At 41.4% G+C, this 24,988-nt stretch overlaps 1 protein-coding gene across 2 annotated transcripts in view; it reads left to right on the plus strand.

Moving 5' to 3' along the window:
- itprid2 (ITPR interacting domain containing 2) overlaps nt 1-24,988 on the plus strand; it is a 47,261-nt gene that overhangs the window by 5,825 nt on the left and 16,448 nt on the right. Inside the window, exons 2-11 of one of the 2 annotated variants that reach the window (XM_080412367.1) lie at nt 5,819-5,925; nt 6,872-7,036; nt 7,678-7,720; nt 9,489-9,538; nt 9,652-9,705; nt 16,091-16,133; nt 16,699-16,794; nt 18,821-18,968; nt 19,061-19,121; nt 23,476-23,583. In XM_080412367.1, coding sequence (XP_080268493.1) covers nt 5,895-5,925; nt 6,872-7,036; nt 7,678-7,720; nt 9,489-9,538; nt 9,652-9,705; nt 16,091-16,133; nt 16,699-16,794; nt 18,821-18,968; nt 19,061-19,121; nt 23,476-23,583 — 799 coding nt within the window. In that variant the 5' untranslated portion in view covers nt 5,819-5,894. Of the gene's footprint in view, nt 1-5,818; nt 5,926-6,871; nt 7,037-7,677; nt 7,721-9,488; nt 9,539-9,651; nt 9,706-16,090; nt 16,134-16,679; nt 16,795-18,820; nt 18,969-19,060; nt 19,122-23,475; nt 23,584-24,988 lie in introns of both variants that reach the window. The other variant, XM_080412366.1, reaches the window with a different exon arrangement.

Consider the following 24,988-nt stretch of genomic DNA (forward strand, 5'->3'; position numbering starts at 1 on the left):
TTTAAATGTGAAGGCCTTGGACTTTTACTCTTGTGGACTATGTGGTTGAACCTGACACTCTGCACCGTAACCCATTAATACCGGGAAAGCATCTGTGTCATTTTAGATTTTTTCGTTGGCTATTAAAAAAATGGCAGATATGCACAAGCTCACTGCGCGTCATTTCGTGCCGCGCTGCGAGCTTATACATCTGCTTTTTTTTAAAATATATTTTAGAAAAATCTTGAAATCAGCTGCTATGCTCATGCACCTTATGTCTATCCTGATGTACGGATATGCTATGTTTAAATATGTAGATATCTTTTGTTTTTGATTCTTTCTTTCCCCCTTGCTCCCCCTGTCCCCCCACCCCCCTCCGTCTTCCTTTTCTTTCTGGAAACAACAAAAATTATGGAGTTTGCACAACAAACAAATTTCACCCCCTGTTTTACATTGTAAAGCTGTGATGTGACATTAAAGACGATTCTGATTCTAAATCATGGCTCCACCCAAATTCAAATTTGTCTCAGATAAACTCCATGTGTTTGTAGCCCTGGCTCCATAAATTAAAGTTAAAATTGTTTGATATTTAATATTTTTTTAATCGTTGTTTGTTGCACTGTTGTCTGTTCAGTTTGTTTGAGTGTTGAATGTTTAATGGACCGAAGGCAGTCTGTCATGGAGTTCTAGTAAAATTTTAATTTAAATCAGCCTTTAATTACATGTTCTGTCCTGCCATCTAATGCCTTAGGAACAAATTGCCCCAATGCCAAACCTACTTGCCGACCCCTGCCCTATGTTGTTCCTTTTCGTTTTAATTTCTTTCATAGACTGACCGATCAGTCAAGCTTTGGCTGCATGCTTTATTATACTAACTATATTATATTATATTATTATTATTATTATGTCAATTTGGGCAGATTATGAGGGACGCTGTCATTTAAAATTCCTGGGCTGATTTGTGTTCCCAGTGTGCCCCTTCTGTACTAACAGTAATAGACATACTGTTCTGCATTAACATTCAGCATCCTTTAAAATAGCCTTCCCCCCCACTGCCCGTGCCCTTTCTTACACGTGTAAAACATTGTCATCACATGAGGTAGGACATGCATGATTTGCAGTCAACGCATGTTTCTAATAATGATAATAATAATGTTGTTGTTATTATTATTATTATTATTATTATTATTATTATTAGGGGTAGTAAAGGCTAGACTGATAGACTGATACAAACATTGTTACTGGAGCCAGTAAACTGCTCCCATATACAATAGCACTTTGTGTGTGTGTGTGCGTGCACGTGTGCGCGTGTGTGTTCCTTCAGGCTCTGGTAGTTACGTTAAAGGTCAGAGTTGATGCTGTCTGAGGATTTGGTATATAAACAAACACAACAAGTGAACTAACATTGACCTTCTACGACTTTGCTTTGTCTAAAATAGAAAACACGTTTTAATGCCCTCGTATTAACGTCGTAGTTACAATTGAATCCGTATTCCGTAGGTTGTCACGGTCACAAAACGCTACCTTCCCTGCACGCTTTAGTAAGGTGCCCATGTCTTCCTAACTTAAGACACTATATAAACAAGAGAATGTTGTGTCTAAACTATCAAACAACGCTGATTCATAAAAAATACTACTCATGCCAAAAAAAAATAGTTGAGCAATACAGTACATCACTGTTGTCAAGTGATATGGCCTCATGTCATGATGAGTAGGCATGCACCAATACCACTTTTACACTCCTGCTTAGAGGGTAGCACGGGTCCACCCGGAACCGAAGATCTGAGCCTCAAATAGGGCACGGGTCGGATCAGTTCCAATTGCCAAGGGGTTTCGGTCGGATCCATTTGAAATTGATCGACCCGTATGGACCCAACGACCAGCTTTTTATTATTATTATCATAATCATGTTTAACCTTTGGTTTTAAAATGAGACATATGCGTTGTAATTACGCTGCCATATTGTCTGTTCTGGCATATTGAATGAGCCCCGTTTTAACGTTAACAGCCGATTGAAACGCAGTCAATCTCAAGCGCACTGCACTGCTGCTGAAGTTGAACACCATGGAGGTTTTTTAACGAGGTGAAACGCAAACAAAAGCCACCGGGAAGATGCAAGTTGGAACGTCATCTGTGTGGAGCATGTTTATGGGCATAATCTGCAGGGACGGGCGGTATAATAGTCTGCAAAAATGTTCTCCGTCTGTCTGCAACACAGAGCAGAACGCACGCGACGCAGCTCGTCTGTGATTACTCTGTTGGGGTGGGGGGAGCAGGAGGTGACTGACACACATGGCTAATCTGAATGCCACGATGAATTTAGCAATAAATGAGCTACGCGTCTAGAGACCCGGTCAGATCGGGTCTAATACATTTGAATTATCCTCGGTTCGTTTTGGACCGGGTCCAGTTTGCCTCGGCCCCATTTCGGGCCGGGTACACTTATCCACCGGTCCGTTTCAGACCGGGTCCAGTCATTTAGAATGTTTTCTCGGGTCCGTTCGGACCGGTCCAATTATCCACGGGTCCGTTTTGGTTCGGATCCCATTTTTTTGACCCGTGCTACCCTCTACTCCTGATACCGATACAGAACTGAGTATTGGTCGCTACAAATACCCCTTCAATATTGATCCCTTTTTTATAATGAATTGTAACTTAACTTTAGCATTGCCTAATACAGTAACTTCATCAGTCAGTGATGTTCTGGTTTTCGTGTTATCCTCCTAGAGATTTGGTCATGCCAGTTCAACCACTTGAACATTCACCAAAAATAGCAGATCTACAAGCTCACAGCTCGTAGATCTGCTGACTGGAACCAAAGCTTGGAGATAATGTAGTCGACCATGAAACTAGCACCAACCCTTAGTCAAACAATAAGAAAGGGTCAGTGACTCAGTTATTACTAGCAGTGTTGGCTGATCTCATGGACAATTCCCAGCCGAACCACAGTCCAGAAAACCACTCGATCCACCAAAGAAACCAGCACAAAATGTAGGCCTATATTGCCATGAAACCGATTCGCCTGTGGGCCGCAAGCAAAGTAGGACAACTCGAAACCTTCAGAAACGCCTCTAAGAACATCTAAATTAATATAATTACCCTATTAGGGTTATTAGTATTAAGTGGTAGACAAAGAACCCTCCCCTCTCTCTTTCTTTCTCTCTGTCCTGAACACACACACACAGGGCGGCATAAAGGGTGGGCCTGTATTACTTTAAATAGGACTGCTTGGGCAGTACAGTAGCCACTAGCCCATTGACATTTTGGTTTCTCATTGTTCTGTTGTAGTAAACACAGACTTAAGTTTGACGACCAAAAATAAGCACAGAAAAGTTCAGACAAATCAGACGATCAGACGGAGTGCATGGATGTGTTAACAGTACTATGTATTATGTACTATAATGAATATTGTATCCTCTCTCTCTCTCTCTCTCTCCTCCCCTTACTCTCCCCTCTCTCCTCTCCCCATCTCTCTCTCCGCTTCTCATCTCTCCTCCCCCTCTCTCTCCTCTCCCCCACCTCTCTCCCCCTCTCTCTCCTCTTCCCCATCTCTCTCTCCCCTTTCTCTCGCCTCCCCTATCTCTCCTCTCTCTCTCTCTCCTCTCTCACTCCTCTCTCCCCCTCTCCTCTCTCTCCCCTCTCCCCCATCTCTCCTCTTTCTCTCTCCTCTCCCACATCTCTTTCTCTCCTCCCCCATCTCTCTCTATCTCCCCCTCTCCCATCTCTCTCTCTCCCCTCTCTCCCTTTCTTGCTCATGTTGTTTTTTGTTTCTGTGTATTTCTCATATCACTCCTCCTCCAGACAGGAAGTAGTTGCAATCTTTATTCTAAACACTTGTTTCCTGATTCACACGTTCCCAGTCAGCTCTCCCTTTCTCCTTTCCTCCCTCTCCCCTAATCTCTATTCTCTCTCTCTCTCCCCTTAATCTCCTTTCTCTATTTCTCTCTCAATATAGTTCAGTGTTGTTTATTGGAGTTCATAAGAAATTCTATTTTAGTAACCGTTATGTTCTACATTTAACCTTTTGTTTCTCCTGGGAACGTTTAAAATAGCTACAACAACCATCTATTGTTGGACACTGCTGTCCTGGGAACATTTTAAAATAGCTACAACCAACTACTGTTGTTGGACATGTCTGTCCAGTCCACTACAACCAACTACTTACTGTTGGACATGCCTGTCCATTACAACCAACTACTGTTGGACACGACTGTCCACTACAACCAACTACTGTTGTTGGACATGTCTGTCCAGTCCACTACAACCAACTACTTACTGTTGGACATGCCTGTCCATTACAACCAACTACTGTTGGTGGACATGTCTGTCCAGTCCACTACAACCAACTACTTACTTACTGTTGGACATGCCTGTCCATTACAACCAACTACTGTTGGACATGACTGTCCACTACAACCAACTACTGTTGGACATGACTGTTCACTGCAACCAACTGCTATTGGACATGACTGTCCACTATAACCAGTACTGGGAGCTGCCCAGTATGGATTGGACAATTATGGATTTGGATGGTTATGATAATACCAGTTAGACACTTCAGCTGAGGATTAACCATTTACTATTCATTGCAATGATATTGCATTCAGTTTGGTGGTGTGACTCTGCTCCTGTGATGCTACAGATTACCTGCACAAGCATGACACAGAATCTGAGATCAACCCCCCCGGAGCAGAGCATAAGATACAGTTATTACATGAACATAACGTTGGACCTTTCAGTTGCCTGAGTTAAGATGCCACATATCATTGTACAATCCATAGAATCACAGTACTATCCACAGAATCGTCCATTAACATATGAACTAAATGCCACAGGGAGGAGGCCGGGGAGGTGGACGGAATTTGAGCGCTGATAGCTGTACAACGAGCTGTGACAGCTAAGCATGTAGAATGAATAGTGGACTGCTTAAAAGAACCGCCTTAGTTGCTGTGTGTGTGTGTGTGTGTGTGTGTGTGTGTGTGTGTGTGTGTGTGTGTGTGTGTGTGTGTGTGTGTGTGTGTGTGTGTGTGTGTGTGTGTGTGTGTGTGTGTGTGTGTGTGTGTGTGTGTGTGTGTGTGTGTGTGTGTGTGTGTGTGTGTGTGTGTGTGTGTGTTAGCTTGTAGCAAGGGAGGTAGAACGCGGAGAGACAGACTGACTTGTGGGTGTATGTATGAATTAACTTGTTAGCGAATGAGTGTGGGGGGGGGGGGGGGGGTGAGCCAACAGTGTACACCTCCTGCCTTCCGTGCCTACCTGGACTATCGCTATGCTGGATTTAAAGAAATCACGGTTTCACGATAACAATTATTATGCTTAGATGTATGCCACAACACTATGGATGTATAAAATCATATGAGCAGTTGTAAATTTGTGTTCTTATTATATTTTCCCCACAAAATGTCTTTGTTAAGTACATAAGGCAGTAGCCAAATAATACATACGAAATGAAAACAAACCAAATCTCTCTTGTTTAAACATCTGTGTAGGCTGCACTGCCCTCTGTCTGCAAGGCTTTTCAATTGTATTACAAAATAGCATTTTCAGTTCATTTCATTTGTACCAGATTAAATCACGGCTAATAGTAAAACCGGTTAATAGTCCCATACCTACTGCTCAGTTCATCCAACTACTGTTGGCCACTGGGAGATGTTTTCAATGTGGGTAAACTGGAGAGAATCATCTCCACACACACACACACACACACGCACACGCACACACACACACACACACACGCACACACACACACACACACACACACACACACACACACACACACACACACACACACACACACACACACACACACACACACTGATGATCTCACTTTTCTGGTCCTCAGGTGTGTGACTCCATGCTACAACAAACCAGTCTGTCAGTTTACTGACAGAGAGACAGATAGACAGACAGAAAGACACATGGAGGAGACTGGAGGTGTTGGAATACAAGGTAGATATATATGCAGTACATCTCTGTCAGGTGGAAACCTCATATGTCCAAAAATAGCAAAAGTAGCAGATCTACAAGCTCAAAATGCGGCACAGTTTCGAGCTTGTGGATCTGCTACTTTTGATGCTTTTATGTGACGCTGCAGTATGATCAAGTAGGGCGTTAATTTAAGGAAAAACTAAAAGTTGGAAATAAGAGGTGTCTGCCCGACAGCAACGATATATTGATGTTTACTAATTATTTCACAATATTTTGTTAACCATTTGAACCCCAGCATCCATATTCTTGGGGCGAACGTTCGCGAATAATAGCCGATCTTGTAGATCGTTTTTTTGTCTAGAGGGTTAAGTGAAATCTAGGGCTGAAACAGTTAGTCAAACGAATCAATTAATTTAATCGAAATTGATTATAAAAAAAATATATATATTTGAATAAAATAATCTATCCCTATTTTGGGCATGTAATTATAGTCGAAACTTTTAAAAACATTTCTAAATTGTTCAGAAATTGTGAAAATAGGTGATCACGTGTATCAGCGGCTATTTTAATTTATTTTGCAAGACTCAGTTGTGTGATGAAGTGTAAAATACATACAAATTGAAATTACATATATGTATATAAAAAAAAAACATGCTTCCTGATTATTCGATTAATCTAAAAAGTCATCGATAGAGTAATTTTTTAAGACTGTAATCGATACTTGCAGCCCTAGTTAAGCTGTGTTTTTTAACCGCTCAATTAGCAAACAAAGCAGATCTACAAGCCCACAACGTGTCACGATGCAAAGTGTTGTGTGTTATGTAGATCTGCTATTTTTGAAAATGTTAAAAGACTGTTTGAAACTTTTGCCCAAAACAGGGATGTCAGCGCTAATGTGCTAGACGGGCTGTTGTGGCTCTTGACTGGTGGTGGTTTCTGATTTGGCCGTGCTCTTGACTCTTGACAGGTCGTGAGTGGGTGGAGCCAGGGGGCAGTGGGCGGCGCCAGGGGGACTGGAGGGAAGCCTGCTTGAAGCGGAAGGCCTGGGCTCAGAGCAGAGACTCTCAATGGACGGAAACCCACGAAGCCGACCCCAGAACCCATGCACCCTCCGAGGACCCTGGTGACCCCGGTGAGACCTGCCACCGGTTCTCAAACTTGTAACAAAAAAACAACAACAACATAACTCTTAATAGTAAACAAATGGAACCAAATGGACCCTTACGGGCCCATTTGGCTCCATTTGTATGCTCACAGAGTTACTGAAAGTCAGCCATAGTGCTGTATAGCCTCATTGATCCAAACAGCATGGAAGTCTGAAAATACACAGAAATAGTTATAGTTTTAACTATTTATATAACTATCCAGGCCCTATATACTATACATAGTTATTAGGTCAATACAAATAATGTATTTATTTATTTGCAAAGATTACAGAAATAAGAACACTGAAATATAAACAGACAGTAGCCAGCAAGGCGTGCAAAAAGAGTGGAAATAGAGTGGATCTACAAGCTCACCATGCGATGCGTTGTTGTGAACTATTTTTGCAATTGTTTAAAATAATATAATCGATGACTTTGATTAGCTGTTGCACCCGTACACATTTCTGTTTTCTACATCATTATGTATTTGTTACTGCTCCATAATATGTGAAGACTGGTTCAAGCATGTTTCTCTGTCTGTCTGTCTGTCTATCTCTCCCTGCTTGTCTGTCCCTCTGTTGCTGTCTGTCTGTCTGTCTCTGTCTGTGCGTCTCTCTCTCTCTCTTAGGTCGTGTCCCTAATAACATCGCCAGCTGGTTGAATGAATGCAGGTAACAGGAATATTATGCTATATGTACTGTACCTGTTCATGTGTGCATGTACTGTTTGCATACTGTAGGTGTTCATATACACACTACATGTTCATACAGTATCTTACTTGAGTTATCAGACTCAAGTATACTACAGTGTATACATATATAACCATCATTTCTAATCATCTATACCAGTGGTTCTCATACATTTTCATATCAAGGACCCTCACCTGAAAGGGTTTTGGTCCTGGGACTCTCATAAGAGAAGATTTGTGTTAAAAGAATTCCAAATGATCTTCACAACTTTTAGTTTTTCAAGATATTTCACGTTTTTCAAAGATAGCAGATATACTATTTGTAGATCATATAAAATAGGGTTAAAGTAGCTGAACATATTTTGATGTACTAATTTAAAGTAACTTATTTTTCTGGGGACTGCCTGGAACCCCCTGAGAACCACTAATCTACACTATGCTGTCTATATTACAATTAATACGGTATCCATATTAATATTAGTCAGCACATACCGCAAATTATATTGTGTGTGTGTGTGTGTGTGTGTGTGTGTGTGTGTGTGTGTGTGTGTGTGTGTGTGTGTGTGTGTGTGTGTGTGTGTGTGTGTGTGTGTGTGTGTGTGTGTGTGTGTGTGTGTGTGTGTGTGTGGAGTTTGCCCTATAGATAAGGGCAGTGGTGATTGTATAACAGGTTAGCTTCAGTCAGCACTGCTCGACCATGTTGGTCTGGCGTAGCGTTACACTACCTCCTCCATATGGCATTTATAGCCTAGCATCGTTATAGCCTACAATAACGTGGTTAGTCTAATGTCGGCCTGCGTTAGCCTAGCGTAACGTTAACATGTTTTACCCTATAGTCCGCTCCGGTATTGGTTTAATGCTGTCCTAGTGTTAGCATAGCACTGTTTATCGCTCAGGTGCCTAATGTTGTTTCAGTCAGACAGGTGAGTCAGCACATGCACTCAGTTCATATACTAGTCATTACTATTGCTGCATTAGTTATTATCATACTAGTTGTTAATATGAGTATACTAGATAATACTATTGCTATACTATTTTCTATGTGACTAGTTATTACTATACTGGTTACTCATTTTATTATACTAGTTAATATGAGTATACTAGTTATGTTATCACTGTTACAATACTAATCATATGATATACTATATTCATATTATTGTACTAGTTATTACCAGTGGTGGAAAAAGTACTCAAATGTTTTACTTAAGTGAAAGTATCAATACTGCAATGTAGAAGTACTCTGTTACAATTGAAAGTCCTGAATTAAAAATGTACTTGAGTAAAAGTACAAAAGTATTGGTATCAAAATGTACTTAAAGTATCAAAAGTAAAAGTACAAAAATGTTTGAAAATAGCAGATCTACAAGCTCACAACGCGTCACGATGCGTTGTGAGCTTGTAGATCGCCGATTTTCAAATAGCAATGGTTTAAAATAGGCTTAAGTGGTTAATGTATGTTTTATAACGTAATCATTTATATCTGCAAAGTAACTACCGTAATAACTTCATTTTTCAAATAATTGTAGTGTAGTAAAAGTACAATATTTGCCTCTGAGATGTAGTGGAGTAAAAGTATAGACAATTGGAAAGACTCCATTAAAGTAAAAGTACCTAGTAAATGTACTTAGTTACTTTACACCACTGATTATTATTAAACTTGTTGTTGTTGTACTTAGTTCTATTCAAAAGCTTTTACACAGACACAGTCTTTTTATGTGAACTAAGCTGATCTCTCTCTGTCTGTCTATCAGGACTCCTCTAGGTGCGTCTCTAGATGAACAGAACATTTGTCCTCCTAAAGGTGAGTTTTGTGTGTATGTATGTGTGTGTGTGCCCCCCCCATGCGTGCATGTATAAATAGAATATAGACAGATATACACATTAATGTTTTGTATTTTGTGTTTGTGTAAACAGGATTGGTGAGGAATGCTTGTAGCTTCGAAGATGACCTGTCATTGGGAGCTGAAGGTTAGAGCACGCACGCACGCACGCACGCACGCACGCACGCACGCACACACGCACGCACGCACGCACACACACACACACACACACACACACACACACACACACACACACACACACACACACACACACACACACACACACACACACACACACACACACACAGAGAAGGGGGAGGGCAGGGGGGTTTATTCGGTCGCAAAGGCACCAAAATACAGAGCATAAAACCTTTAAAACCACTTGAACCCCAGCATCGCTATTCCGGGGGAAATGTTTGTCAAAAATTTCCGATCTACAAGCTCACAACACGTTTGTAGATCGGCTGTTTTTGGTGAGATTTGGTCTAGAGTGAGAAAAGAGTGTACCAAGTACAGTTGCAGTTCAGGTCCGTTTTACTGAGTATAGAAGGTTTAAGTGGTTAATGATGAGGCAATCCATGTTTTTAGTCAACCCCCCAATGCAGTCGGGGAGTCCCAGCGTAACCATTTTGTTGGCCAGGTAAACAAGGCTTGCAGAGCCCCAAATACACACTGGGCATAGCTGTGGTCCTGCATGACATGTCCTATAATCTACAGCAGTGGTTCTCAACCTGTGGGTCGGGACACCTAGGGGGGTCCCCACATGATTTGGGGGGGTCCCCAGATGACAGTGAAGTGACAATTTAAGGACCTCAAAAAGAATGAAAGAAAAGACAATTACTGCATCAAAAGTAATCAACAAACTACTAATATAGTAATAACAAACAAATATGTCAAATAGGCTATATGTCACTACGCCTCGCATAGCAAGGCGTAGTGCCTGCCTGTCGCGGCCTAAAAACTGATGTAACTCATAACTCGGTGATGGTATCAAGGAGCGGCTGGTATTTAATGACTTTCGTTATAAAAAGCTTCTTCTAAGCTAGAGTCGAAGGGGCTGCTTCAAGGATAGAAACTGATTTGGCAACAACAACATCTGGTGTAGTAACAGCAAGATGTGCAAAGATTTCAGGGTTATCAGTACAGAGATGAAACATGTTCTTAGTCGGGGAGTCCCAGCACAACCATTTTGTTGGCCAGGTGAACGAGGATTGCAGAGCCCCAAATACACACTGGGCATAGCTGTGGTCCTGTGCCACACACACACACACACACACACACACACACACACACACACACACACACACACACACACACACACACACACACACACACACACACACACACACAGGCAGTCATGCGTGTGTCAGACTGTTCTTATGAGATTATGTTTACATTCCCCACAAACAAGACGGGACATGGCTAGTATAGCACACACACACACACACACACACACACACACACACAACCATACATCCAGCAGCACGTGTGTGTGCGTGTGCGTGTGTGTGAGATGTATTTGCTCAATAGACGCTAATGAGTTTAGACTGCACAAGTGTGTTGGAATGTAACTGTGAAATTGAGAAATGAAAAGAGGAGGAGAAGGTAGGAGAAGGGGAGTAGAAATAAAAGATGGACACAAGGAGTCAGGAGGAGTATAAGGAGAAGAGGAGTGTAAGCATAGATATAGAAACCTAGATACCCCATTGGCCTCTGCAGTTCGTTGGAGCGACCTGTTTCGTATGGTGGCCGCCATACGCGCTGTGATTGGCCAGTGCCCGTTCCCCCCGGAAATGGGGGGAACGGGCACTGGCCAATCACAGCGCGTCTTTTCCAGGACTTGTCAGAATCTAGTTGTCCCGCCCCCACCTGCCTCTCATTGGCCTACTGAACGCCCCCTTCTGTGACGCACGCGGAAATTTCCAGCTGCCCCCCAAGGAAGCTTGGGAAGCGGAAGCGCGCCCGCCATACAGACGCTTCAAAGCCAGAGGAGGCGTCTACCTTTATATGTCTATGAGTGTAAGTACTTAGGCGGCAGAAGAGGAGTAGAATCATTTAGGAAATAGGGGTAGGAGAAGATGGGTAGATCTGCTATATTTTCAGTATAAATATTTTTTAAAAATAATAGTTCATTAATCGTAATCGAGGCAAAAGTTTGAAATAATTGTGATATTGAGTTGAAGTCATATCGCCCAGCCATAATCATGATGGAACTGCAACAGCAGTTCCGAAAGTGTGAAAATCCATGTCAAAACATTAAAGCCTGATTTATCAGACCTTTAATTTTCAGAAACATATACACCTTCCAAAACTGTACGGCCATTGTATTCCACTGAATACCAGTACATTGCCGCCATTGCCGGATAGTTATTAACATAAGTAGCTAGAGAGTCATTCCATTGCCACTCCATTGCCACTCCTTAACAGTCAGTGTGGATTTAACTCTACTCTGACCACAACTCTCTCTCTTTATCTCTTTCTCTCTCTTTCTGTGTTTGTCTCTCTCTGTCTCCCTCTCTCTGTTTCTGTCTCTCTCTCTCCCTCTCTCTTTCGCCCACTCCCTACACACAAATGATCACCCCGCAGAGTAAGTAAGTAGGTCGAAGTGGCTTTTTGCATCAGCCATCAGCCAACGAGGGCGTCCATCGCCTTCACAATGCGCTAGACACTGGAAGATGGATTACTGAGGTGGAGCACCACACCTACCATCAGTTACCCAAGCCGTGCTACTCGTATGCTGAGTTGGCAGTGGCTGGGATAAACCCAGAACCTTTGCTCAAAGGTCAGCATCCCGGGCATCAATCCTATTGTTTTATTGTGAGGAGGTCACATCGGTCCCAATGTGTTCTGTTCGCAGAGCCCCTGGGAAAACACACAGAACACATTGGGAAATTATGTCAGGATTTTCACGTCTCGCTCGCAACGAAGGATAGGATTCATGTAAAAATTCTACAAATTTGCCCTTCAACCACTTTCAACCTGGCGTCCATTGCACGATGAAGTATAAAATAGGGCATGTATTCCCTAAGGGGAAATATATAAAGGGTAAATGGTGCCTTTATCCAAAGTGCTTTACGATGTGCACTACCTTCACACACTGTTGGCAGAGGAAACCATGCAAGGCAACAACCTGCTCAGTTAGCAGCAGTTAGGGCTTAAAGGAGAATTCCGGACATTTTAAGTGTTATCTTTGATGTGTCGTTACTCACCTACCGACGTAAACAGTGGCATTGTTTATTTCCAGATATTCCCCTGTCGTCATATTTTCAACCTCCTCCGTTGTCATAATGGGAGCGCGTGTCATAGGGAAATTCGTCTATTATAACCGATGCAAAGTTATTTTTTTCTCTACTACTACTCATTGTGGAGTCTGATGATAGTCAAACATGCAGTGAAAGTTCCTGAGAGGCTACCGCTAATGACGAACGAGCTAACGCTAGTTGCTTGTTTCTCAACATGGCAACACCAAGTTGCCAGGTTCTGGGAGAGAAACAAGCAACTAGCGTTAGCTCGTTCGTCATTAGCGGTAGCCTCTCAGGAACTTTCACTGCATGTTTGACTATCATCAGACTCCACAATGAGTAGTAGTAGAGAAAAAAATAACTTTGCATCGGTTATAATAGACGAATTTCCCTATGACACGCGCTCCCATTATGACAACGGAGGAGGTTGAAAATATGACGACAGGGGAATATCTGGAAATAAACAATGCCACTGTTTACGTCGGTAGGTGAGTAACGACACATCAAAGATAACACTTAAAATGTCCGGAATTCTCCTTTAAGTGTCTTGCTCAAGGACGCTTTCACAATAACTCATGGGAGTGGGGGATTGAACCGGGAACCTTACGATTTCCGCTCTTAACTCCTGTGCCACTGCCGACCCAAACAACATACTGCTAAGTTTTAAGGTTAGGCATGTATTTGTCAGGGTTACGGTTAGGCAGGTATTTGTTAGGCTAGGGTTAAGGTTAAGTAGCTGTCAAATCTTTTTCTCCTCCTGAATGTGAATGTTTGAACAGCTTCTCTCTCTCTCTCTAACATCAGCTTACTCTACCTCAAAACAAAATAATTCTCCTGCTTGTCGTGGAATGTTATTGCGCTGTAGCGTTGTTTCAGCTTGCTTGGTCTTCTCTTTCAGAATAATGAGTGTCTATTACACTCTATTCATCCATCCATTAGTTCTATTAGATTCTATTCATCTCAAGTGCCTTCTGTCAGCAGGCTGTCAGATGTGCAGTAAGTTGGATTGTGCACACAATATGTCGGCTTTGTGTATTTAGGTGAAATGGCCCTTTCAAGCCCTGTTTTGTGATGCTCTACTGATAAACAAGGGGAACTACATTTTTGTGTCAAAATAAGGGAGCCCTCCCCCCATACATCCAACAGACTACAGCAACCAAAGTGAGACCAACCGAATAACTACTACCAAAAGACTACAGCAGCCAAAGAGAGACTAACTTAAAGGACCAAGACATTTTCAACCTATAGTATCCTCATATAATGTGTCCTCACTAATGTTCATTATAAGATGGTACTTCATGAGATGATAATGAATGTGTGCAGCCAGCAGCTTGAGTTCGCTTAACATTTAAAGGAGTAGTTCACCCAAAAAGGACGTATTTTCTATACATTTTCAAAATACACCCGATGAAGCCTTGAATTCATGGAGATCTTTTTTGTTTTTGTTGCATTCCTAAGCCAATAATTTGATCACGGGCGGAGTCTCCATCAAATTATTGGCAAATTATTGACGATCCAAAAGCCTAAAGAGGAAAGTTGACATTGAAAACAGGGCATTTTAAGAGTAATGGACAGCAAACTATGTTCATCCTGACTGCTTGCTTAGATGGAAAGCTGTTGTGTTCTGCAATAAGGTGTTGGGCTGGCTGCTTGCAAGGAATACAATTGTATATGGCACCACAATACGAATCATGGCCCCTTCAAAGTGATCTTTCCACCATTTCCACGATTTTTTATTTATTTTAGAGTTGGCTATTCAAAAATAGCAGATATTTAACTCATTCCCTGCCAAGAAAAAAATCAATCTCTGGCAGCCAGAAATAAGTCTAGCAGTGAATAAGTTAAGCTCACAGCGCGTCACTTCGTACCTCGCTGCGAGCTTGTACATCTGCTATTTTTTTTAATGTATTGAAAAATCTTGAAAGTGTTCGAGAATTAACTAGAATCGGCCTCAGGTCTTAATGGGTTAAGCAGCAATCAATTGATTGTACTATGCTCAACGTGGATACAAGTATAATAAGCATTCTTCAGGTGTGGATATATTAATGATGATGCCAGATATTATTGCTGCAGGGCCAATTGTGGGCCGCCTAGTACCGACCACTACCATATAGTTTATCACACAGTTATTTGTAGTTTTGCAGGGCTGGGTTGGCTCACAGGCAATCGCCTGTGAGGTTGAAACGGCAATCCCGACTTGAATATCCCAACAGTTGACTGAAAACACTGCAGGTGCTGCTGACTTGCCGGCCTAGTCATTATTATGCAGACAATCTGTAGTCAGTCGAAGGCTGCAGTTTTCCACTCTTTGTGTTTTGGTACCTTTCCACTGATTCCACTGACATATTGGCGCATAGCTTAACCTTGTTTCCAGTTTTATCTTCATCTCACGAGGAGATAAAGCCTGGAAAAGAACTACTGCCCAAAAAGTGTCTGACCGGAAGTACGGGATGTACAAGGCTACAGCCTAACCATGTGAAATATGTGGCGTTTTTTTTTTTCTTTCTTTTTTTCCATGCTGCACAAACTGGTCTTTGAAACGGTACCTTTTAACCCCATTTAGACCTGAGGCCGATTCTAAACACGCCTTCTAAATCCTGACCTAAGTTTTCAGAAAAACTTGAAATATGTATTCAAAAATTACAAAACATATATGTTGCTAATATATACTGTACATAGCAACAGGAACCCCAAAAGGGGTTCCCGTCTTGAAAGGTATAGTTACAAATAGGGGTTCCTGCCCAAAATAGGTTAAGAGACTGCTGCTACTTCTCTCCCCCCCCCCCCTCAACTACATAATGATGCTCATGTTTCAAAATAACATGTATGTACACACCTGCATATGCTAATGTTCTAAATATCATGTATCTGCTTTCACATCCGCTATCTGTATAGTATCTTTATTTGTTCTACTGAATGAATCTGTTTTCCATCGTTTTCCCTTTGCTCTCACTCTAGTCCTCTCTCTTCTCTCGCAATACTACAAAACGAAAACAATATATAATAATAATTTCACCCGTGTTGCACCTGTAAAACTGTGATGTGGCAAATATGACTGACTCTGATTCAGCCTACCAAAGCTTTCTCTAGTCCTGTATGTCCCGTACGTCCGGTTAGACACTATTATTATAGTTATAAGTTGTAAAACCAATATGTTTTGTCAAATGAGGCCTGAAAATGCCCCAGTCAGAACAAGAGACCGAACCAGGCTGCTAATTAAAATTCAGGAAGTCACAACAAATTCACAAACTGCTCTCTCTCTCTCTCTCTCTCTCCTCTCTCTCTGTCCAGCCAACCACCTTCAGTCCAGCAGGGTCAAAGCTGAACCAACCTGGTGAGTCTCTTCTCTTCTCTTCTCTTCTCTTCTCTTCTCTTCTCTTCTCGGTTACTCTTCTCTTCTCGGTTACTCTTCTCTTCTCTTCTCTTCTCTTCTCGGTTACTCTTCTCGGTTACTCTTCTCTTCTCTTCTCTTCTCGGTTACTCTTCTCTTCTCTTCTCTTCTCGGTTACTCTTCTCGGTTACTCTTCTCTTCTCTTCTCTTCTCGGTTACTCTTCTCGGTTACTCTTCTCTTCTCTTCTCGGTTACTCTTCTCTTCTCTTCTCGGTTACTCTTCTCTTCTCTTCTCGGTTACTCTCCTCTCCTCTTCTCTTCTCTTCTCTTCTCTTCTCTTCTCTTCTCTTCTCTTCTCTTCTCTTCTCTTCTCTTCTCTTCTCTTCTCTTCTCTGTTACTAACATTGGTTACTAACATTGCTTGTATGTGTCTCTTCTGCGTGCATGTGGTTTGTGTGTTTGTTTGTGTGTGTGTTCATGCATTTGTGTGTGTGTGTGTGTGTGTGTGTGTGTGTGTGTGTGTGTGTGCACATGTGTTTTGTGTGTGTGGGTGTGTGTGTGTGTGTAGTTATGCTGTAGCAGCCCAGGAAAAGAGAAGTCAGTTTAAACTGAGAGGACAGAGTATGAACTCTACAGGCTCAGGGAAGAGCAGCGCTGTGTCCAGGTCAGTACTACAGTAGTTGAACCAGCTAACCAATAACTGACCCTTATTGTTTTGTACAAACTTATCCGGTGGTTCTCAAACCGTTTTATTACCCCACGGACCCCCATATGAAATTATATGGCACGGACCCCCATAAGAGAAGATATTTACGGTTATAGCAGTGATTCTCAAACATTTTAATTTCAAGCATCCCCATTTTGATATGCAGTTAGAGACCCAGAAGGGTCCATTTGGTTCCTAACTATCAATCATTTGGCTGGGGACCCCCTGGAACCCCTCCAACGACCCCTGGGGGTCCCTGGACCCCACTTTGAGAACCACTGGATTAATCAACTACAGTAGCTAACAGAATGAAATAACCGGCTGCCTGACTAACTAGCGTCACTGTTTACAATTCCAGTCAGAATTAACCAAAAGTGAACGATTAATATTGAACATGATATTTCATACTGTGATGTTTTCATTTGATTTTCTCATACCATTTTCCTTCCAGTTCCTGCAATTGTAGTGATAGCACACACAGCTTTTAGATGACGAAGCCTGTTTCCATTCCTAGACACTTCCTTCAGCTCATGTCTGTCAACATTAACCCTTTCTGTACGTCAGCTCATGTCTGTCAACATTAACCCTTTATGTACAGTACGTCACCATGTTACTGCTTACTGTGCCGATTTTCACGTACTGTATGCCTTGTGCTGAACGTCACCTGTATGCCAGTATCTGTCCCAACGATGACAAAACAAAGTTATTTTGTAGGTAGTCGTCGTAATGGTATTTTAGAGATGGTCTTTTCCTGGAAAAAAATAATAAAAAGTGTTTATAAGGGGTTTGTACATTCTGCATCCAATTAAATGCTTTTATAGAATATTTATGTCCCATCCCCATTTCTAGAAATTCAGCCAGTTGCCGGTCCGCACAGGACTGCGTTGTCCAGCCTGACAGCCTGTCGCAGGTTCGACTCCCGACCCTGACGGCCTTTGCTGCGTGTCCCCCCCCCCCCCCCCCCCATCTCTCTCCTCGTTTCCTGTCAGCCTACTTTCCTATCAATAAAGGCAGAAAAAGCCCCCAAAGCCCCACCTAGCCTGGAAACCAGACGAATCTGCCATTGCAAAAGAAAAAAATGCCCTCGGCAGATTTGGTCTGGCACCGCTCAGTTGTGATTGGATTTCACTCCCTCCGAAGTAGTGATGGACCAATCAGGGCCCAGTATGCAAATCTGGGGGGGGGGGGTTATCACCAGAGGCTTTTTTTTTATTTGCCCCTCGGAAATGCATATTCCACACAGAGATTGCAGACTAATATCTACACAGTGATATTAGTCTGGCCATGCCAGGCTAGCTATCACCAGCTACTCCACCTTTTCTACTGTGTTACATTAGTGTGAAGTCTGAGTCTGAAAATAATTTAAAGTTGTATTAGGGAGAGAAACAGACAATCGGCAGCATTAGATAAACGTTAAACAAGTTCCAATTCAAGTTCCCTCGCTTCTTTTTGATTATCTAATTATTCTTATTTTAAATACCGGTAGATTTTATGTGTCTTCAATATGTATATATGAATTCAGGTCCCTTACCTTTCAATTTGGAACTCTTTCAAAAAGTTGGAAGAGGCTGTAAATCACTGAGTGAGTGTGTGTATGCAATTATAAACAGTTCCGCTAACTAACCCATGTCACTGAAGATGATGTTTACTAACTCGACTAACTTAATAACCATGTAACTACCCACCAAACCTGACCGATAGACATTTTTCTGTTGATGAAAATGACATTTTCAAACGTTTTCACATACTGGCAGAATAAGAAACAAAATAATTGAAGTAATTTTAAAGAACTAAAGTGCTTCTTGCTTCTAAAGTAAAGACTATTTGTTTTCTGGAGATGGTGAAGTTTATCTTGAGGTTATTTGTTGTGATCTCCAGAGAATAGATGCTCTCTACATCTGCTAAGACATTGAATATTCAATAATAATGTTGCCATGGTGCAAACTAACTCTCTCTGTCTCTCTCTCTCTCTCTCTCTGTCTAGTGTATCAGAGTTGTTGGACCTGTATGAGGAGGATCCTGAAGAGATTTTATATAATCTGGGGTTTGGTCGAGAGGAACCGGACCTGGCCTCTAAAGTTCCATCTCGCTTCTTTAACGGCTCATCTGGAGCCAGAGGCATCGACATCAAGGTACCGGTGCAAGTATGGTGATCCTAGTAGTAGTAGCTGTAGTATTTTCATCAACTGTTGTTATCAGTGTGTGACATTGTGTTTGTTTACAGGTCTATCTGGGAGCTCAACTACAACGCATGGAGCTGGAAAACCCTAACTACGCCCTAACTAGTATGTATTGTACTATTACACACACCGTAGTCTAACTAGTATACACTAGGGATGCACGATATTGACATTTTGGCCGATATCCGATTACTGAAAATTTGCATGGTCAAATCGACCGATACCGATATTGCAATAAAAGTTATACAGTAAAGGCCTTTGCAGACAGGGTGCGATTAGTCAATCCGTTTTTACCACATGCGAAAAGAGTCAAAGACGCACGAATCGAACTGGGTTCGATTGGAAAAAAAACGCATCGCCGCATCGCATGTGTTCATTTAAGAAATTATATTGTCCGTTTTTTCCGTGCGAAAAATCGCACCCTGTCTGCAAAGTCCTTAACTATCATTCTGGGTGCAGATGCAAAATTCCCCTAAAATCAGTGTATTCTTATTACCTGATGTATTAGGCCTGATGATAATATTAGTGCAAACAATGTAAATGTAGTATTTGTACTTAAAAGGATCCCTGGCCATATATGCCTTAATTCATTATAATTACCCTCTATAACGAAAATTCTAAACACCTTAAATATTGTATTCATTTTAGAAATAGTTCATCTTTTACTCAAGGGATCAAAGCCTTTCGCAAGTTGATGATGTCATTTGTCCATGTGTGTGGTCCAGCCTTGTGGAATGCATGGACAGAGTACAACTTATTCAAAATATTGTTTTGATGCTTAACCTTAGAAAGTATAAGTAGTTTTTTAGTTATCACATGCATTCCGTATGCGTTCCACAGGCCTGGACCACACATGGAAAAAATGACATCATCAACTTGCGACGGGAGTTGACTTGAGTAGAAGATGAAATAATAATAATTTCTAAAACAAATACAATATTTAAGGTGTTTTTGATTTAAAATGTTTGTTATAGAGGGCAATTATAATGTATTAAGGCTAATTAGCCAGAGATCCTTTTAATAATTTTCCCACTTGTTGACCCTATGGAAAGCTTCTCCAGACACCACTGATATTGAATCTGCAGCCTTTACCATCACAAAATGCTTTTTCAGCTTCACATTCAAACATAAATAAATATTATAAAATAAAATATTGACTAAAACCAACATATATTATTTTGATATCGGTTCGATATAGATATTGCATTTTCAAAGGCCTATATTGCAGATTACCCACCCACAGATGGTACCCACCAGATTCAAACTTTAGGACTTAATTACAAATAATTTAATACATTCTATCATTATTATTGTTATACGTGTTTGAAGTGTACAAATGTCTTTGAAGGCTGCCAGGACAGTGAATGTGAGAGGCTTTAGGTGGCTTTGTGTGCTCCTGCCTGCATGGCTGTCAAACTGCCTTAACAGAACCAGCTTTGTCCTGGCAAGGACACACACACACACACACACACACACACACACACACACACACACACACACACACACACACACACACACACACACACACACACACGACTGTTCTGCCAACTCTCTGAGTCATATTTAAAGCTACAGTAGTGATAAACACAAACAAACACAACATACATGCGCATACATACATGTAAATACAACATACACAGCATTGCACACACACACACACACACACACACACACACACACACACACACACACACACACACACACACACACACACACACACACACACACACACACACACCACACCCACACACAGTTACTCTCTCATACTAGTTAGTATTCTCAGTACTGATCCACTGCTTCCCCAGCCGTGTGTGTGATGTGTTATGTAAGCTCTGTCTCTTGGGATTGTGTGTGTGTAGAAAGAAAAGAGAGAAAATGTGTCATCAGCATTTCCTGTTTCATTCCCATGATGCTCTGAGGTTTGACTGACTATTAATTATTTATCTGCTGCTGACCATTTATGAACTATTTGTTAAAGGTGCAGTATGTGATAAAAAAAATTCTCCCACTTTTGTTGTTTTTAAAATAAGTGTTAAATAGCACTATATTCTGATAGTAATCATTGCTATCATTGAGCAGTGGTTCTCAAATGTTTTAATTTCAAGGACCCCCACTACTCTGACAGTAAGACCTTTATTTGATCCCGCTGGGGAAATTCTAGTCGCCAAAGACAGTGCAACAGTTAAGAATAGATCACAGGGCAAGAAAAAATAAGTACTACAGATACAGCGTGATGGATAATAAATAAGATAATGCAACCTACAATTTACAACATTATACACCCTCAGCAGTGAAAGCATAGTGCAAGCCCCTAGGGGGTCCTCAGAGTTACTACAGGGGGTCCGCCAAATCTTTGTGTGATATGATTTTTAATTTTACCTTAACCACCTGAACCCCTGGCATCCATTTTCTGAGGAGAACTTTAGCCAAAAATAGCTGATCTACAAGCTCTCAACGCGTTGTGAGCTTGTAGATCAGCTATTTTTGGCAAAGAGGCATAGGTGTAGAGGGAAAAAAGAGAAGACCACGTAAACCAATTTTTTAAAATCCGAAACACAATTTTATACGATATAGAGGGGGTCCCTGCTTCATCTCTCTCTCAGCTAGGGGTCCTTGGCCTGAAAACGTTGAAGACCCCTGACATAGACCCGTACATCCATGTGTACACTCAGAGCTACAGACCTGTAAGGATCAATTTAGAAGTGTTTGAAAGTGAAATATCCCATTAACTATTTCAGTTCTATTGGCTAGTTATTGCAGCCCTAAACTTCTTACTACCGACTATCTACTACTATCTACTACTATCTACTATCGACTGCTTAAGCAATAACTATGGAATACATTATCATTATTATCACACCCAAGGGACGTTTGTCAACAATGTGCTGTATGTCAGAGAGTGAGTTATGCCAACACAAGCCAAATACGGCAACAATTTCACTACCACGATAATTCTTAATAAGTAGTCCCTGACTGTCTGCACAAACAAGGTGGTTACTATGCAACATTTACATTTACTACTGGAATGTACCCTGCCTGTTAACCACTTAAACCACCCCAACCACTTAAAATAGGAGATGTCCTAGTATAGATATGCCCCTGGGGGGACTCCAGTCAACAATGTATTATACATTATGTATATAGGGCAATGGTTCCCAAACAGTGGGTCAGGAGCCATTTTATGGGTCGCAAGTAATTATCCTTTTTTTCCCCTTTCCTACATTTAAAATATATTTATTCAAAAGATTTTCGTAAAAACCCCTAATGAAGATTAAAACAAATTAAATGACGCGTTGTGAGCTTGTTGATCGGCTATTTTCACCAGTTTGGCTCCCGGGGAGACATAAAATATCTCATTTGGGTCTTGAGCTAAAAAGTTTGGGAACCACTGAAATAGGGTATATATATACTTAGTTGCAATGCGTTGTGAGCTTGCAGATCTGCTATTTTTGACGAATGTTCACCCCAGAGTACGGACACTAGGGTTCATGGGGTTAACCACCTCTTAAAGGAGTTATGATTTTTTCCTACTGTACCGCTCGTCCTAGGACATAATGATATCATATAAAAGGTAAGAAAGGTAGTCCGGAATTCTCCTTTAAGCTCTTCTTGCAATGGTGTTGTGCAAAAAAAAATGCAGATCTCACAACAAAATGCGTTGTGAGCTTGTGAATCTGCTATATATATAGACCTGAGGCCGATTCTAAAAACACGTTTCTCCGTTTTACCGGTTGTTCAGCAGCCATTGTTTCTATATTTCACTGGTCTTTCGACAATATGAGTCTTTTAAAAAATATATATATTGGAGGATAATTGAGATGCATAATCTCGTCTTCTTTCACCTTTGCCCTGCCATTTGATGCCCGCCCACCCCCAAGGTTGGTTTCCAGTGCTGCAGCACTTAAAGTCCTTGCATTAAGCCAGCACGGGGTGCAACAGGTCTTTTTCCAGCTATAATGACATGCCCAAAATAGGGGCGCCAGGTTGACAGTGATGAAGGATGACTGTTGTTCTGACACTTACTTGTATTCACTGATTTATTCATTGACACGCTTGTATTAGAACCCCCTCTACTGGATAGTTCTGGTAATTAGAAATTACACCATTCAAACAAAGCAAAGGAGAAATCTAAATAATCCATGATTTCTTTTGGTTTACTATACTTATTTAAACATCGGGACACATCGGCTGCATAACTGACCATCCCAATGTTGTTTTAAAAAATAACATTTCAAATAATATAAAACCAATGCATAGGTCGGCATTGTGAGCTAATGTTTTGTTTGTATAGAACTGTACTAATACATTGGACTTGGTTATTATACCACACCTATCAACCAATCGGATTTGACCAACCCATTTAATGACAATTAAGTACAACTAAAATGTCTGCTAATTGTTGTCTCTCTCTCTCTCTGTGTGTGTGTGTGTGTGTGTGTGTGTGTGTGTGTGTGTGCAGGTCGTTTCCGTCAGATTGAGGTCTTGACAACAGTAGCTAATGAGTTCTTTCAGCTGTACAGCCAGGTGTCTGGAAACCCGGTCCAACGAATCGGCTCCAGGGACCAAGGTAACCAAGGCAACCCCCCCCCCACACACATACAAAAATAAATCCCATAACCATGGTACAGCAGATGCAGCATAGCCAGAATATCTACAAGGTTTCACCTTGAACCCTACTCAACTTCCAGTTTGTCACATCACAGCCACCAAGTATAAATGACCGGGTGAAATTATTTTGTTCAAGTGTAATGCCCGGTAATCGAACCCGGGTCAACTGCTTGGAAGGCAGCTTACCACTATACCACCACACTGTTGACCCGGGTTTGAATCCCGGGCGTTACTATGGTGCCGCGACCCGGATCGGGTTTCCCGGTGGGGGGAGGTCAAAAGGAGGGGCGAGTCTAGAAGTGACGGCTCAGAGCCTCCGCCTGATGACCAAAAAGCCTAATATCTTCCCTGGCCAAGGGGGAATTCTCCTTTAGGCTAGTGGTCAAGTTGTCTTTCCATACGGGAGACCCGGGTTTGAATCCAGTGCGCTACACAAGCTTCCTACAAATTGAAGTTACATTGTTGAATAAATACATGTACTAAGTAAAAGAGTAAAAAATATGTTTGAAGTATAATTAAGCAATATTACACAAGAGGGTTTGCATTATCGTGATTATTGGCACGCCAGTGATGCGGTCAGGAACGAGGCAGAGACGAGTTCCGCAAGCATCACTGAAGTGCCAATAATTATGATAAAGCACACCCCCGAGTGTAATATTGCGATTATACAGTTACCATCAAAATAAAACGCATACAAATTTATTCATATTGCGGGACATCTCTCTCTCTCTCAAAATAACAACCTTTCTGCGAGTGTTATCTCTGTTATCCTGGAAATACATGGGGTCCGTCTGACAGAGACAGACAGAGTCCTTGTTTACTCAGCCACGCTAGACAACTTTCCCCAGACTGGACACACAGAGAAACAAAACGTAACTGTTAGCTCAATCTCATTGTATTTAACTCTCTCACTGCCAAGAACGACTTATGACGAGACATCGTCATAACGCCCTGGCTGGCAAGAACGACTTATGACGATTTTTTTTCTTCTTTTTTTTTTAGAAAAACGTTCAGAACCCAAGATATCGTGATCCGAAGATTTGCTGCTCCATTCACTTCTTGGTTAACTTATTACTTAAAAAAGGCTGTATCTTGGCTCCTGTGTACTTTTTTTTAACTATGTATTTCTGGCCGAGACATGCTATTTTGATATTGATATTAACACATTGGGTGCCAAAACCGTATATATACGGTTTTGCGCATACTAACGTTGAGTGCCAAAACCGTATATATACGGTTTTTGAAAAAAAAAAAAATATATATATATTTTTTTTTTTTATTTTATTTTTTTTTCCTTCACAGCAACAGGAAATATCACTCCTACAAGATTTAGACTCCAATCCACCTCCTGGTTAACTTATGAC

The sequence above is a fragment of the Gymnoscopelus braueri genome (assembly GCF_963280865.1).
Source record: "Gymnoscopelus braueri genome assembly, chromosome: 18".
Taxonomy (NCBI): Eukaryota; Metazoa; Chordata; class Actinopteri; order Myctophiformes; family Myctophidae; genus Gymnoscopelus; species Gymnoscopelus braueri.